The sequence below is a fragment of the Mustela erminea genome, chromosome 3, assembly GCF_009829155.1.
Source record: "Mustela erminea isolate mMusErm1 chromosome 3, mMusErm1.Pri, whole genome shotgun sequence".
Classification (NCBI taxonomy): Eukaryota; Metazoa; Chordata; class Mammalia; order Carnivora; family Mustelidae; genus Mustela; species Mustela erminea.
This window is the reverse complement of record NC_045616.1, coordinates 156,085,742-156,100,369: the sequence shown is the minus strand read 5'-3', so window position 1 is coordinate 156,100,369 and position 14,628 is coordinate 156,085,742. Positions and strand designations below refer to the sequence as shown.

The 14,628-nt window shown below is 52.8% G+C and overlaps 1 protein-coding gene across 1 annotated transcript in view; it reads right to left on the bottom strand.

Moving 5' to 3' along the window:
• The window catches only part of DAP (death associated protein), a 66,332-nt gene extending 51,924 nt beyond the window's left edge, over positions 1–14,408 (bottom strand). Inside the window, exons 1-2 of the mRNA XM_032337749.1 lie at positions 14,219–14,408; positions 3,680–3,776 (exon numbers count right to left, since the gene is read on the bottom strand). Coding sequence (XP_032193640.1) covers positions 3,680–3,776; positions 14,219–14,273 — 152 coding nt within the window. The 5' untranslated portion in view covers positions 14,274–14,408. The remainder of the gene's footprint in view (positions 1–3,679; positions 3,777–14,218) is intronic.
• Positions 14,409–14,628: the final 220 nt, after the last annotated feature.

Sequence of the window (14,628 nt, the reverse complement as noted above, 5' to 3'; positions counted from 1 at the left end):
TTAAAATTTCTTCTGCTTCCTTTTCTCCCTCCTTTTTAAAATGTAGCATCTCCAAAATAATTTGGCAGCCTAGGAAATGATTTGTAAATCTCTGGAAAATTAAGTAGCACAAATATTTGCAGGGAAAAAAATCATTCCGAGTAAAGGTTGTGTTTTTTTGTTTTGTCACGTAGTAAGGCTCTAGCTGTTCATTTTCTCTGTAATCAGGATTTGGTTTTTAGACTAATGAGGAAGGAAGTCACCAGAGATGAGTCAGTGAATGTAAAGCCAGTTCTAGAAATCTGGGAAGGAAAGCAAAGAGTCTTGCAAATGCGGACCTAAGGAGGAAACTGGCATCTGAGACTTTACACTTACCCAGGGGACACTTGGATCAAAACATGAAAAATAGTAAAACTTTAGGATTAGGGTAATGTGGATGGTGAAGTCACATCCCATGACATTTCCAAGCGAGTAATTAAATGTGTGACAAATTCTGCAGAGAAATAGGCCATTTTATATGTAAAGACATCCCCGTCCTCCACGACCTTGTACGACGACGCTCACACCATCTACTGACAGCAAAGCCGCGCGGACGACTCCCAGGCCTGAGGATATGGAAAAGCTTACGGGCGATCCAGAGTCAACAAGTTTAATTCATAGAGGGATCTGGATGGACATGCTACGCCTGTCAATACGCGGTGTATTTTGTGTCACGTCAGGGGAGCCCGTACCCTAGTCGGGACACATGTCTTCAAGTCAAAACAAAACGGGGGCTGAACCCCGGCCTCCTCACGAACCGGCTACGTATCATGGGGCCAGGCAACCTCCCTAAACTCCGGTTTCTTCATCTCGATAACAGGCCCAGTGATACCGACCTGTGGGTGGCGTGAGCTCTGAACCTGAAAAACTCAGTAAGCGCCCGCTGCAAACCAAGTGCGCCCTGGGGAAGCATGGCCATGTGGTTAATAGTGAGGACTCTGGGCTCTGCTGGAGCGCTGGCCCTGCCACTCACTGGCTGTGTGACCTTGGAAAAGTCACTGAACCTTTCTGAGCTGCTGAAGAGGGAGCAGTAACGTGAGGTGAGGATCATAACCAATAGCCAACTCAGAGAGCACGGGCAGCACACCGAGAAGGTATTAGGACCCGGTGAGCTGATACGGACAGAGCACAGAGAACGAGGCCAGAGGTACCACACTCTAGAAGACCGGCGAGGACGGCAGCTAGACTGATCCGGCCCGCCCGCCAGACGGACGAGGAGGCCATCGTGGAGCGGGTGATCTCTCACACAGAGTACTGGCCCGGAGTAGGTCTGGAAGGAGACCCGCTGGCCACCCCTGTCCACAGCTTCGGAGTGCTCAGAGGCTCACCCCATCTGTCTACTGCGTGTCCAGCGGTCCAACCCACAGCAGTCAAGAGCAAGGCTGAAGTCACGAGACAGCCGCTGACACACTCACAAGGAACACATTACAGCCATTCGGCTGCAGGGAGAAACCCCTTGCTCGTGTGCTACACAAACCCTACGCTGCAGTCAGCCTGCTGCAGAGTTCCTGGTTCCCCAGAGAACAGATCTTTGGAGGTGAGAGACGCTGGGCTCTGGAGAGCTGGGGAGCCTTCTCCTTTGTCTTGCAATCGCTCATCCTCTGAAATATGTATTCAAATTGCATGTCTCGGATAAAGGCTGTATTTCACCTCATGAAAAAAAAATCAATAGAAAGAAAACGAGTGGGCTGTTTTGTCTTTATTTCTAAACACGCTCATAAATTATCTACTCTCACTGTACTGACACTGTGTTTCAGAGGGAAAGAGCTTGCCCTACCTTACTCCACTTAAACTCACACAGACGAGAGTGTTCCGTTAACTCCCCAGGCAAGACTCTCTCTCTCTCTCTCTCGTTCTCTTTCTCCCCACGGAAGCACGGGATCCGCAGACGGGACCTCCCAGGTTCTCCAGCAGGGGGAATGACACAGACCCATACTCTCTTAAGCTTGATACTGAGATCAAGAATTTTCTAAAAACTGAAAACTTCCTTACAACCTGTATGGAGGCAAAAGTCAACCTGAACTGGCCCACGCCTGTAAGAGTGAAGAACCTGGGGCGCCTGGGTGGCTCAGTGGGTTGGGGCCTCTGCCTTCGGCTCAGGTCGTGATCCCAGGGTCCTGGGATTGAGCCCCGCATCGGGCTCTCGGCTCAGCTGGGAGCCTGCTTCCTCCTCTCTCTGCCTGCCTCTCTGCCTACTTGTGGTCTCTGTCTGTCAAATGGATATATAAATAAAATCTTTAAAAAAAAAAAAAAAGAGTGAAGAACCTACCTCCCTTGCTGTGAACATCACACACAGATCAAGTAAGACGCCCGAGGCCCCACTATGGGCGCTGGATGGAATGCGCGCTCTTTAATTCTCATAAGCCCCCTTCCCCCAAATGTCCCAAATCTGAAATAAACTGGGTCCCAAGGTTTTCAGGTATGGGACTGTGGACCTCTAGAAGAGCTACAGATGCTGTTCTGTTCTGTACAGATGCTGTGTGCAAACAGCCAGTGAGAAAGGGAATTTCAGAATCTTCCCTTAAATGCCGCCTTCTTTTCAAAGCAGAACTTGCGCCAAACCACAGTGAGGATCTCGTGATTTTAAATGGGCAATAACCACTCAGAAAAGACTTTGTCCCCAATTTTCCTTGCCCCTCAGGTGACCGCACTAGAACGTACATCCTATAAGATTCTACAGAAAACACTCAGTGGTATATACACACAGGGACACTCATGTCCTTTTACGGGACGCACATTCTTGGGAGCTACTCTTTCTTGGAAGCTGGGCCTCTTTGGACCCTGTCAGACCCTGGTTTAATTTCCCGATCCGTTCACTTGCAGGGCACTTGGTGTGAGCAAGTGTATAGCCCCTGCAGACACAGATTCCCTTGCAAAAGTTGGGGAGAACACTACCTCCTGTTCAGGGCTATTGGACTGAAGCAAAATAATGCAAAATAATGCCCCTGGCCCACAGAAACACAGGTCAGCTGGTTTCCACACTCTTCCCGCGCTTAGCTTCCTCCTCTGGTGAGACACTCTCGGGACAGGGTGGAAGGCGGGGCTCAGCGGTCCCCTTCCCCGTGGCAAGCGCCGACAGAGGGGACGCACTTACCTACGACGGGTGGAAGGAAATGGATGTGTATGGAGGTTCTGGACCCAAACCCGGCACCAGAAGCTCTGAGGATAACGGAGTAAACTGAGCCGGGGGCACGTCAGACAGACGAGCTGTCGGGGACCAGGGGAGCCAGGGACAGAGATGTCATTTAAGGACACCTGGGCACTCATAAGGGCGTGGCCTCGCTGGTTTGGATTTGGGTGCCGAATGGAAGAGTCCAGACGTGTGTGCACGGTTTTAAACCAATAGTTCTCTCTCTTGGCTACAAGGTGCCACTCCCACCCCAGAGAATCAACTAGAACGGCACGTTCGAAGGTCTCAAGGTGATTTCAATACTGTCGTGGGAAGTCGAGGCCACTGCACACAGAAGGATGGCAGGTGCTCCAGGAGCCTGGTGTCTCCCGTCTGGGGGGACAGAGCCTCACTGATTAGGAAAGGAAAAACACACAGTGCAGGGCCCCACGATGTGAGAGGTTATCAGAAGGCCGGAGAAGAGAACAAATGTTAATGTTTAACCAAGTCACGGCTGTCCGGAGAACAAACCGGAGCGTGCCGCATTCTCACCTGGGGCTTTCCCACTCCTGGTCGTCCTTGTCTTTCTCTTCTTTGGTGTCTCCTGAATGCGGGTGTTTCTGCACAATGCGCATTCCGCCAGCTTTCACTAAAACGAAAACAGAGTGGGGTGTGATGGACCTGGCAGGGGACCAGGGGAACAACCCCGGAAGCTTTCAGTGGACCCGGAGCCACGAGCTGGTCCAGATAAGCCGGCAGCGCCAGGGATGAACCACAGAGGTTCCTGTTGTTGAGGGACATTTGGTAGGATGTGGCAGTCAACGCAAACTTTTACTCCAGACCCACTTAGAAACCTCGTAAGGCTCCTGCTGGCTCTGTTTGTTTCTTACAAGGACTTCCTAAGAGCAGTACCAACCACGCGGAGAAAGTGGCTGCTTGCTTTAGGTTTTCGATACAACAGGGTCCCCCTTAATTCCTGCCCTGTGACCTTTTCTCAAACACCGATGATGCTTCTGATGGGGCGATACAGCCCCCCGGGGGGACACAGGACAGTCCCAGAGCCCACTGAGATGGCAGCCAGGGACGTCTGTGGCAGCCTTTCCCAAACTGTGTTGGCAAGCCTCAGTGTTGGCACATGTTAACTTTTAAACATGGCCTTAGGGACATATAATTCACATACAATATGAGTCACTCATTTAGGGAGTGCAGAGCTAGGCTCTGAACGTACTCGGGGCTGTGCAACCGTCATCACAACCATCACCTCAATTAGTTCCAGCCCACTGCCATGAGCCCAGACAGAAACCCCAACTCCGTGAACAGTCGCTCCCCAGCCCCTCCCCCAGCTCCTGGTAACCCCTCCTCCGGGCTTGCCTGTTCTGCGTATTCATTTTTTTAAAAAAGATTTTATTTATTTATTTGACAGACAAGTAGGCAGAGACGCAGGCAGAGAGAGAGGGGGAAGCAGGCTCCCTGCTGAGCAGAGAGCCTGATGCGGGGCTCGATCCCAGGACCCTGGGATCATGACCTGAGCCGAAGGCAGAGGCTTAACCTACTGAGCCACCCAGGCGCCCCGTTCTGCGTATTCGACCCCCTTCTTTCACTCTGCATGTTTCCAAGGTTTACCCAGGGGGCAGGCCGTCAAACATTCCTTCTCAAGGCACAATCACAGTCTACTGCATGGACAGACCACGTTTTATTTACCCCTTCATCTGTGGATGGACATTGAGGCTGTTTCTACCTTTTGACTATTATGCATAGGGCAGCTGTGAAGAACTTGTGTACAAGTTTTTATGTGGATACATGGACATACACGTTCATTTCCTTAGGTACAGACCTAGGAGTGGAGGAGCTGGGTTACACAGTAACTCTCTATCCTTCTGGGAAGCTGCCGAATGCCTTTCCAAAGCCACAGGATCATCTTACATTCCAATCCGTTGGAGCATTCCAATTTCTCCCCATGCTTGCCAATGTTAGCTGTTGTCCAACTTTCAAATTACGGCCACTGTAGTGGGAGTGGAATATTATCTTACTGTGGTTTGATTTGTGTTTTCTTGATGGCTAATATGTTAATACTGCTTTGTAAGAAAACTAACCAACCCCCGCCCCCCTAAAATGGGGAATCGAGGATCTTAGTGTTGGAAATGTGCAGTTGAACACATTATATGGGTATCCTCAAGACATATTTCCTTGGCCTCTAGCATGCCTCTTAAGCTTTATGGGGGACACCGAGCGAAACGCCTTTCCCAAACTCATCTGACCCCACAACTTTCCCCACCCCAGTAATGCTGGTTATTATCCTTTACGACTTCAGTGTTCCACAGAATAGAGTCTGGAAATGCTGGCCTTGTATCAAAAAGCCAGCTTCATGTGACTGTCACCAGCATGGGCTTTGGGCTCGGTCAGCTACAACACGTCCTCAGCTATAGGTCTCAGACCGTTCAGTCCCTCAAAGCCTTGCTGCTTCATCCGCAGAAAGGGGTAAGCGCTGCATCCTAAGATCTTTAGGTAAAAGAAGCTGTCTAAACCTTCCGCCTGATGATATTTGGAGGTGAGGCCTTTGGAAGGTGATTAGGTCAGGAGGGTAGAGCCCTCCTGAATGGGATTAGGGCCCTTGTAAAAAAGACACCCCTCCCTCCACACCCCCAGCACCCCCGGAGGCGCCTTGTCCTCTCCCCCACGTAAGGACGTGGAAAAAGACTGCGGTCTGTGAGCCAGGCAGCGGGCCCTCACTGGGCCCCAGATCTGCTGGTGCCTGGGCCTTGGACTTCTACCCTCCAGACGTACGAGAAATCTCTGTTCTTTACAAACCACCCATCTGTGGGACTGTGTTATAGGGAGTAAGACGGAGGTGTTGGAAGCTTCTGGGCACAGGTGAAAAGCAGAGCTGCGTGAACTGCATTCACTGGCCCCCGGTTCGTGGCATCCTCCCTCCTCGGGTCAGCTACCCGCCAGGTGCCACAGCCCAGCTCCGATCACGCAGCCCGCCAGCCAGCCTGTCAGGCCACGTCCTCTGCTGTGACAAACTGGGTTGGGCCGTGCCGCATTAAGAAAAGTCCAGGACTACGAGTCTCCTTCGGATGCGAACGGAGGGAGAAGGTGGAAAACGCCCCGAGGCTCACTCAGTTCGAGGCTGTCCGCTTCCCATTTCCCAGGGAGGCTCTGCGGGCCCCTGCCTTCAGGAAGCAGATGGCGCCCATTGCGTGGCTAATGGTCCCTAGCAGCAGGCTGCTGCAAAAATCCAAGGCAGAGGACAGGTGACGAAAAGGACTCTGGAAAACCAGGTATCTGTTGTCACCACTAATTCTTTTGAAGGGGACCTCCCGCTTCGGAAAGAAGGAAATATAATCCTGTTTGGTTAATTCTTCCCCAAATCTGCTTTTTATCCCATCTACTGATTTTTATTTTACATCATTTTATTTTCCATTTCTAGAGCTTTTATTTCCCTGTCAGATTCACCGCATCTTTATTTGATAGGGTCTTAGTCATTCCTCATGGTTTTAATTCTTTTCCATATTTAATCATTTTAGGCATACTGGTTTTGTAGTTGTACATTTGATTATTTTATGATCTGAGGTCCTCTGCTTCTTTTGTCTGCTGAGTCCCCTCTCGTGGTGGTGACTACAGATTCTGAGCTTTCCTTCGGTAAGGCTCTCTCTGCAGGGATCCTCTGGGGCCGGGAGCGTACGCAGCCTCCCTTTGGAGAGATGCTCGACATACTTCTGTCAAACCAGGAGTAGAGGCACCTGCAAATCCTTTTTATGTCTGATTTCTCAGAACAGGACCTGAGAAACAGCCCACGTAAAGGGAGGCCTGCGTTGACAAAGTCTTAGGGAGACTTTCTTGTCCCGCTGCCCGGAGCCCAGGTGGAAAGCGATCAGAGTCGGTCCTCCCGCTGTGTTGCTGGCCGCAGAGGCTCGGCCTCGCTCCAGAGGCTTGGCTTCTGAGCCCCGCGCTGTACCATGGGGTCTTGGGTTAAATGAAGCCAGTTCGGGTGGGCCCGAACCCAATCGACTGCTGTCTTTACATGAGGAGGAAGAGAAACCAGGTCACCCCCTGTCTCGTGTGGGCCTGCGATCTGTGCTAACAGTACTGAATTTCAGTTTCTTCCGGTGTGGTTCCTAGGGATTTCCCTCCCTCTGGGCTCAGATGTTTTTTTAAAAGGAAAGAAAACAAAAACACCATTGCAGGTGGCTTATCAAGGTATTTCTGGTTGGGTAGTCAGTCAAACCTCAAGAAACAGAAACGGAAATAAAATTCTGTAGCTATGTTAAGATAATTTTCTACTCTTTTGAAATGTAAGTGTGTCTCTGGCCGAAGGAGGGGGCTGGAAGAATTGTCCCTTACACTTTTTTAAAACTTCATTTCCTCCCATTCCTGCCACCCTTCGCGCACACCCATTAAGAACTGGTTAGAGGCACTGCTATGGGCTGAGCTGTGTTCCAAAAACTCATGGGTTGAAGCCCTCACCCCTATAACCTCAGACTGTGACTGTATTTGCAGACAGAGGAGAAACCGGACTTGTGGGCACCCTGATCTTAGTCCCCCAGCCTCTAGAACTGCAGATTTCTGTGGTTTAAGCCCCCCAGCCGGCGGATTTTGTTACAGCAGCCAGAGCAGACGAATATCCGTTAAGAGAGGATGTCCAGGGGCGCTCGGGTGGCTCAGTGGGTTAAGCCTCTGCCTTCGGCTCAGGTCATGATCTCAGGGTCCTGGGATTGAGCCCCACATCCAGCTCTCTGCTCAGCAGGGAGCCTGCTTCCCCCACCTCTCTCTCTGCCTGCGTCTCTCCTACTTGTGATCTCTGTCAAATAAATAAAGAAACTCTTTAAAAAAAAATAAAAGAGGATGTCTGAATCATCTCAACTTGGCAGACCTCAAACTTTAAAACAACTCACAGACATGCCCTGTAAAGGGGCTGAAGGGAAAAAGAGCGTGTCACTAACTACAAAGAAGACTGATGATGAGGGTCAAGGTGACCTTTGAAGTAAGCCTGAGCCCAGCCCCCCCCCCACTGACTACACATGTCAAGGCTCAGTCACCCCCCCTCATTAGTGCTTCATTTAATTCGGCTTATAAAAAGAATTAACTTCATCAATCCCTCACAGTGTGTGTGGTGATTAATGCCGCAATAAAAAGTGGCAATAACAGTAATAACTCAATGCCGAGACGGGTTCATCTGAACTTGCAACACTGCCACAATGTATGATGGCAACATATTTATCGTGATTGTTTTACCTGTCAGAGGGACTCTCCCTTGTGAAAAATACAAAGGCAGAGTTATTTCTGCAAAAATCTTAGCAGAATGACTTGCAAATATAAGATAAAAATACTGTTTTTATGAGACATTAGGAAAAAAAAAAAAGAACTCGGATTGGTGTAGTGGTTGTTACTCAAAGAAGAGCTCTGAACTGAAAAGGATACCAAACGCCGGATCTAGTATTAGCGGAAACGCTCTGCAGACGACGAGGACATGGGTCCCGAAGGCAGACTCCCGAGCTCAAAGCCTAGCTCTGCCTGCCGTGTGCATGTGTGGCTGTGTGTGTGTTTGTGTGTGTGTGCACGTGTGTACGGCTGGGCACGGAGCTGGTGCCCTCTGTGCCTCCGGTGCTCCATCTGTGAAGAAAGGGTGACCGCGCTCTCCCCGCCAGGGGTTTGCCAAGGACCAAATGAGTTAGCACATGGGCAACGCTTCCCACCAGGCCCAGCACCTGGCAACTGGCAAGTTCTCGACTGTTCGCTACTCTTACTAGATGGTTTTAACAATCAGCATCTAGGACTTAGTCTGTGTCCTTGGTGCTTTCATGTCCCTCTTGACTGTTTCCTGGGGATGGCAGCAGGGACCTGTGGGGATGGAGGGGAGTGAGACCCCGGGAAGCTGCTCTCCCTGTGGCCCACTGACGTGGTTGGCTAAGCATCCCTAGGAGTTGTCATTGTATCACCAGCCAAGGGTGGAAGCTTCTGGAGAATCACAGATTCTGAATAATGCTTCGACACAGCACTGCTACGTGCAGGCCCCTTCCTCACCGCCCAGACGTGACTCTAGAGAGAGGATCCCGCGCGGTGAAGAGGGCCGGCCACCCGGTCGGAGCCGCCCAAGCAGCCAGCCCGGAGCTGGATCGGACCCTGGCCGCCTGCACCCTTCGTCACACCCTGCAGGCCTTTCCTGGCTTGGACCTTCCGGGAAACCGAGAGCATCATCGCCCCTCCGAGAAACACAGAGTGACGGCCAAGGGCAGGCTCTGGTGATTACGTCCCCCAGGAGAGGGAGAGGAGGAGTTTGACATTCAAAGCTCTGCACAACGGCTTCCTGCCTACGGGATGAAGGGAGGGAGGAAGCCTCCTGCGTGGTCGGCCTTTGCCAGGTAAGGAGTACTGGGGAGGCAGCTGACTTGTCCTCCTGCGGCTGGGGCATCCCCTCGGTGTCAGGGTGTCCAGCTGTAAGCGGTTCACTGACAGCTTTCTCTGTCGCGCTCAGGAGCAGGCTGGAAATATCCACAGCTGCAGGTTGGGCCGGGGGACAAGCAGGCTCCCCCTAGGGCTAGTCACGACTCAGCCCGGCTCCTGACCCTGAAGCACTGGCTGCAGGAGCCGCCGCATGACCAGCAGGTGTGCGCCACCCGCTTTCTTACCGGGAAAGAGTGACCGCATGTTACTGGCAGGTCTCACCTCCCGGACGAAGAGAAAGGACAGTTGTGTTATTTTAAGGCTCAAGTTTCTTGTGCTGTGCCTACAGCAGCCACAGGTAAGCGATGCAGTGACAGATGTAGGCCACAGGTGTCCCCATAAGCCCCCACTCACCGTCTCCTGCACACAGGCCACGCAACGGCGGGCCTTGGCCTCTGCATTGTTCCTTGCAGGAAGGCTCCCGGGAAAGGAAACACACCTGCCCTCATTCAGCCCAGCCCCTGAGGTTCTGGTCGTCTGTAAACAACAGTGACCCCACTGGACTCCCTCAGCTGACTGTGACTAGTGCTTTGTACTTGGATGTGACTGTAACCAGCACAGCACTCGACACAATCGTGAGTGCTCCCTACAAAAACAGAAAGACTTCCCACACTGGGAAGTGGAAAACGTTCCCCAAATCACGAAAAAAATGCACGGGGCAGCGTGTGGGATGGACAGAGCGCAGGCAGGAGGACACCACCAAGTACGGAAGAATGAAAACTCTAAGCTATGTTTTAGAAATGCTGCGTTCCACCCCGACGGGAACTTTTTGAAAAAAATGCAGTGACCAGAAGGGTCTTTTTTTTTTTTTCTTTTCTTTTTTTCTTGGCATGTCGGGAGCAAAAGCCGAGTTTCCCATACTCCGTAAGCATTAGTTAGTGACTGGATGGAGGGACCGTGCTTAGCAAATCTGTGACTGAACGTTTACTATAATAAAAGACACATTAGTCGTCCACTGCTGGCCAGAGAGTGGCCTAGACAATCTGAAAACCGTCCTGCAGGAGACGATTTAGGAAGAATTATCACCCACAACCTTTTAAATGGATCCTTAACTCAAGTTTGAATGATTAATGTAACAGAGAATTTAATGATCCTGAAGTTACTGAAAAAAGTAATCTGTTTTCCATTTCACTTTAACTAAACACAATCGTGTTTATATTTCCACTTGATTCAGTTCTGGAAGGAACAGAAAGTCTACTTTTGAAAGGGAACCATATGTAAAATTAGTAATGCGCAGAGCTACCACACTAGACTTAGGAGAACTTTACTGACATATGGTTTTGGCTACCCTGGGAAACGGAGGGGAACGGGGCCAGCAAAATGTATTTAACAGACTTTATCCACGTTGTCACCACAAACTCCCAAAGACAGGCAGGCACGAGTAACAGCGTGGCTCACAGTTCCGTTCCCCATGCTGCCCAGGCGTCCCGGTCCTATTACTTGATGGAACAGAACCTTGCTAGCAAATTCTCACTTTGCTAATCTGAAATGGCCATCTCAGCCCATTTCTCCAAGGATGCTTTGTAGTGGAGAGCAGTGGAGAGTCTCAAGTCATTAAGACGTCAGGACTTTTACTGAGAGCCCCGATGACAGCGCCCTGCGGGGTGAGGGAGAGCCTTCGGCCCCTTTAGCTCAAGCTGGTACTCAAGGTGGTGGCCTGGGCCACGTCAGGGAGTTACTCAGTTTCCCTCTGCCTCTCCCATGAAGACAGGAGGCCCACATGTTACTAAACTTCTGTTTTTCTCTAGTTAATCTGCCACAAGTCTAGAAGGGTGGAGGGAAACACCAGCCCGCTGCAACACCCAGCACCCGTCAGTTACTACTTCCACCACTAACATGCTACCTGAACCGGCCGAGAGCCCCTTGCGTCACTAGTACACACTGGACAGGGCTCAGAAGTAGAGGGACGGGCGGACCCTGCAGGCTCTGAGTGCAGAGTCTGCCTGTCCCTCTCCCTCTGCTCCTACCCCTGCTCCCACCCCTTGCCCCGTGTGTGTGCATGCTTTCTTTCAAATAAATAAAATCTTAAAAAGAAAAAAAAAAGAAGACTCAGCCCGGAAGCAAGGAGAAGAGAGGCGAACAGGTGGAGGTTAAGCGTGATAATAAGGCAATGGGGTGCTGTGGGGATGCACATGAGGGCGCCTGGTTCAGACAGCAGGGAGGGAAACATCAAAGGACATGAAGATGGTTACGAGAGAGCATTTTATTGTTTCCAATTGAGGATTTAAGCACAAGTCTTTGTTGCCCAGCTTAAGCACTTAATGAAAGGGTTCCCAAAGTTTTTAAAGCTGTTATTTTGATTTATGAACTGTGCTCTTGGCTACCTTTAAAAGGTTATTCTTTATTATAGTGGGTTGTCGTTTTTTGGTTTATTTTTTAATAACATCTACTCCGCAGAACTGCCTCCTCGCTGGTCATGCCAGAGTCGGCACAGACACCCTGAGCTTTCCTGCTGGAGCCTCTATGATACAGGGAAAGGCACTGAGGGGCAGTGCTGGGAAACAAAATGCTTCAAGCAGCAAAGGGGCCTCTTTCCAACCTGTACCCCTGGGCCAGGATGCCAGGCCCTTCCTCCAACTCTGGCCAAGAGTGACTGGTCTTGTCAGGATGACAGTGACAGATCCTTATGTAGCATTTGCTTGACTGGGGCCCCACAGGCTAGGGGGCCTGTACTGAAGTCACTTGAGGAGTTCACCTGTGGGATTAAACGCCCTTTTGGAGCTGGTCCTGAGTCTTTCCTGGAGGAAGGTCAGCTGGGCCAAACCTCCCGTTTGAAAGAATAGCAAAACTGAGCCCTAGCGAAGACATGGGCCTCAAAACTTAGAATCCAAGTTCATTGCTCACCAGCACAAATAAGTTGGTGCCTTGATCCTCAGGGCATAAATAAGCTATTTAACCTGTAATTCACAAAGCCTGGCTGTTACAATTCAAAGGCAATCTGGGTCCTTTATGAGGTTTCTCCCAGGGAGTTAATATGTACAGTTTATACCTCTGATCTTAAAAGTCTCATCTGGATAGCCATCGCACATGGATGTGTCTCTCCACGCAGTTTTATTACGGCGACTCTGATTTGGTATGGCTCCACCTTTAATGCCACTCAACAGCCAGGGACAGGGGAGTCATGGCAGACTCCTGCCACGTTGTCCAAGGCCGTGGAGTGTGACTAGAGGTGTTTCCTCCCGCGGGACGCCCCAGGTCAGCGGGCAGCTGGGTGTGGATCAATAGCAGTAGAACTAAAGGTCAGAGTTATCTTAAAAGAAATCCCTGAGCTTCTCTCCCTTTTTTGTAACTAAAGCAACGCAAAGAGCCCCAAAGCACAGCAGAGCTGTCTTCGCAAATCCCATGCCCTCCGTGCCAGCCCCTTCCACACGGGTCGGCGGTTCTTCTTCCCTGTGCCACTCACTCCTGCGGACAGCCTCCTGCGCCCGTGAAAAAGTACCACATACTCCGGAATGCAACTAATTTAAAAGCTGCTTTGCTGTCCCTGTTGAGGCGGAGTTAGAGCCCTATGGTGGGGAGGGCAGAGGGCGATCGCGCCCTCCTGTGTAACAAGAAGGGGCGCAGACGGGGGGGGGGGGGGGGCGCCTGGGTGGCTCAGGGGGTTAAAGCCTCTGCCTTCGGCTCAGGTCATGATCTCAGGGTCCTGGGATCGAGCCCCGCATCGGGCTCTCTGCTCAGCAGGGAGCCTGCTTCCCCCCTCTCTCTCTGCCTGCCTCTCTGCCTACTTGTGATCTCTCTCTGTCAAATAAATAAAATCTTAAAAAAAAAAAAAAGAAGGGGCGCAGACGACCCCCAAAGCAGCCACGTTTCCCCGGGGCTTGTTCCGGGAGACCGAGCGCAGCACTCGCGGTGCAACCAAGATCCTTGAAAGAAGCCCCCGCACCGAGGGACTGCGGCGGGTGACTGCACCCGGGACGGACCGCGGCGGGTGGCCTCTGCGTCCCCAGCAGGGTCCTTCCGCGCGGAGGGACTGTCCGGCCTCCGCGGAGCAGCAGACATCGCGGGGCTCGCAGGGCGCGAGAACGAACGGAGCCGCGCTCGCGGAGGCGGCGGCCCGGACACGCAGCCTGCTGAGACTCGGGTACATTTTTACGAAAAATGGCTCTTTCCTGGGTTTGACTTCCTTGGCTCCGAAGTCTAGGACTTGAAGAAGAAAAAAAAAAAAGAGCTCACGGAAAAAACCCTTCAGAGAAGCTGAACGCGAAAGAGTCAACGAGGGGGACGCCGCAGCGAGGGATTAAGGATAAAAACTCTTTCTGCGCCTCTGGTTCCCTCGTCGGGACGACACGCGGCCGGCCCACCAGCCGTCAGCCCCGCGACACTACGGGCCGGACGGTCGTCGCTCCGGCGGCTCGTTCCCCAGGACAGCTGCGACCGGAGCGCGCGCGGGGCGCAAACTTTTGGGGAAGTCGGGCACGCGGGCTGCTCCCCGCCGCGCCGACCGGCACCAGACTCCCCCAGGCGGGCGAGGCTGCGGACCCTGCGCGCCCGGGGTCCAGGCAGCGCGGGCCGAGCGGGGCCGCAGAGCCCCCGAGCGGCCCCCAGAGCCCGCCGCCCCCTCCGCGCCCCGCGCCCGCGCCCGCGCCCGCGGGTTCGAGCCCGCCCTCGCGCCCCGCGGCAGGACAGAAAGTGGGAACGAGTCAGTACCGGCGGGCGGGTGTCCGGCTTTCGTCTCTAGCTTCCCCTCGGGAGGCGAAGACATGATGCGACCGCGTGTCCGAGGGGCTGGGACGGCGACGACGGAGACAGCGGGCCAGCGGGCCGGGCGACAGGAGCGCGCGAGCGGGAGCGCCGGACGGCCGGGGAGGCGCGCGCGGGAGGCGACGGGGCCGCGCACGGAGGCGGTGACTGCCGGCCCCGGTAGGGGGCGCGGCCGGCGCGCGCCGACGTGGCGCGTCCCGCCCACCCGCGGCTGCGCGTTGTCGTCACTGAGCCTGGCCCCGCCCCGCCGGCTCCCTGCGCTTGCAGAGTGCGGAGCTTGCGCAGTGGGCAGCGCCACGTAGGAAGCGGTGGCCCGGGGCGCGGGAGGAGGAACGAGGGCGAGGGCTGTGTTTGTG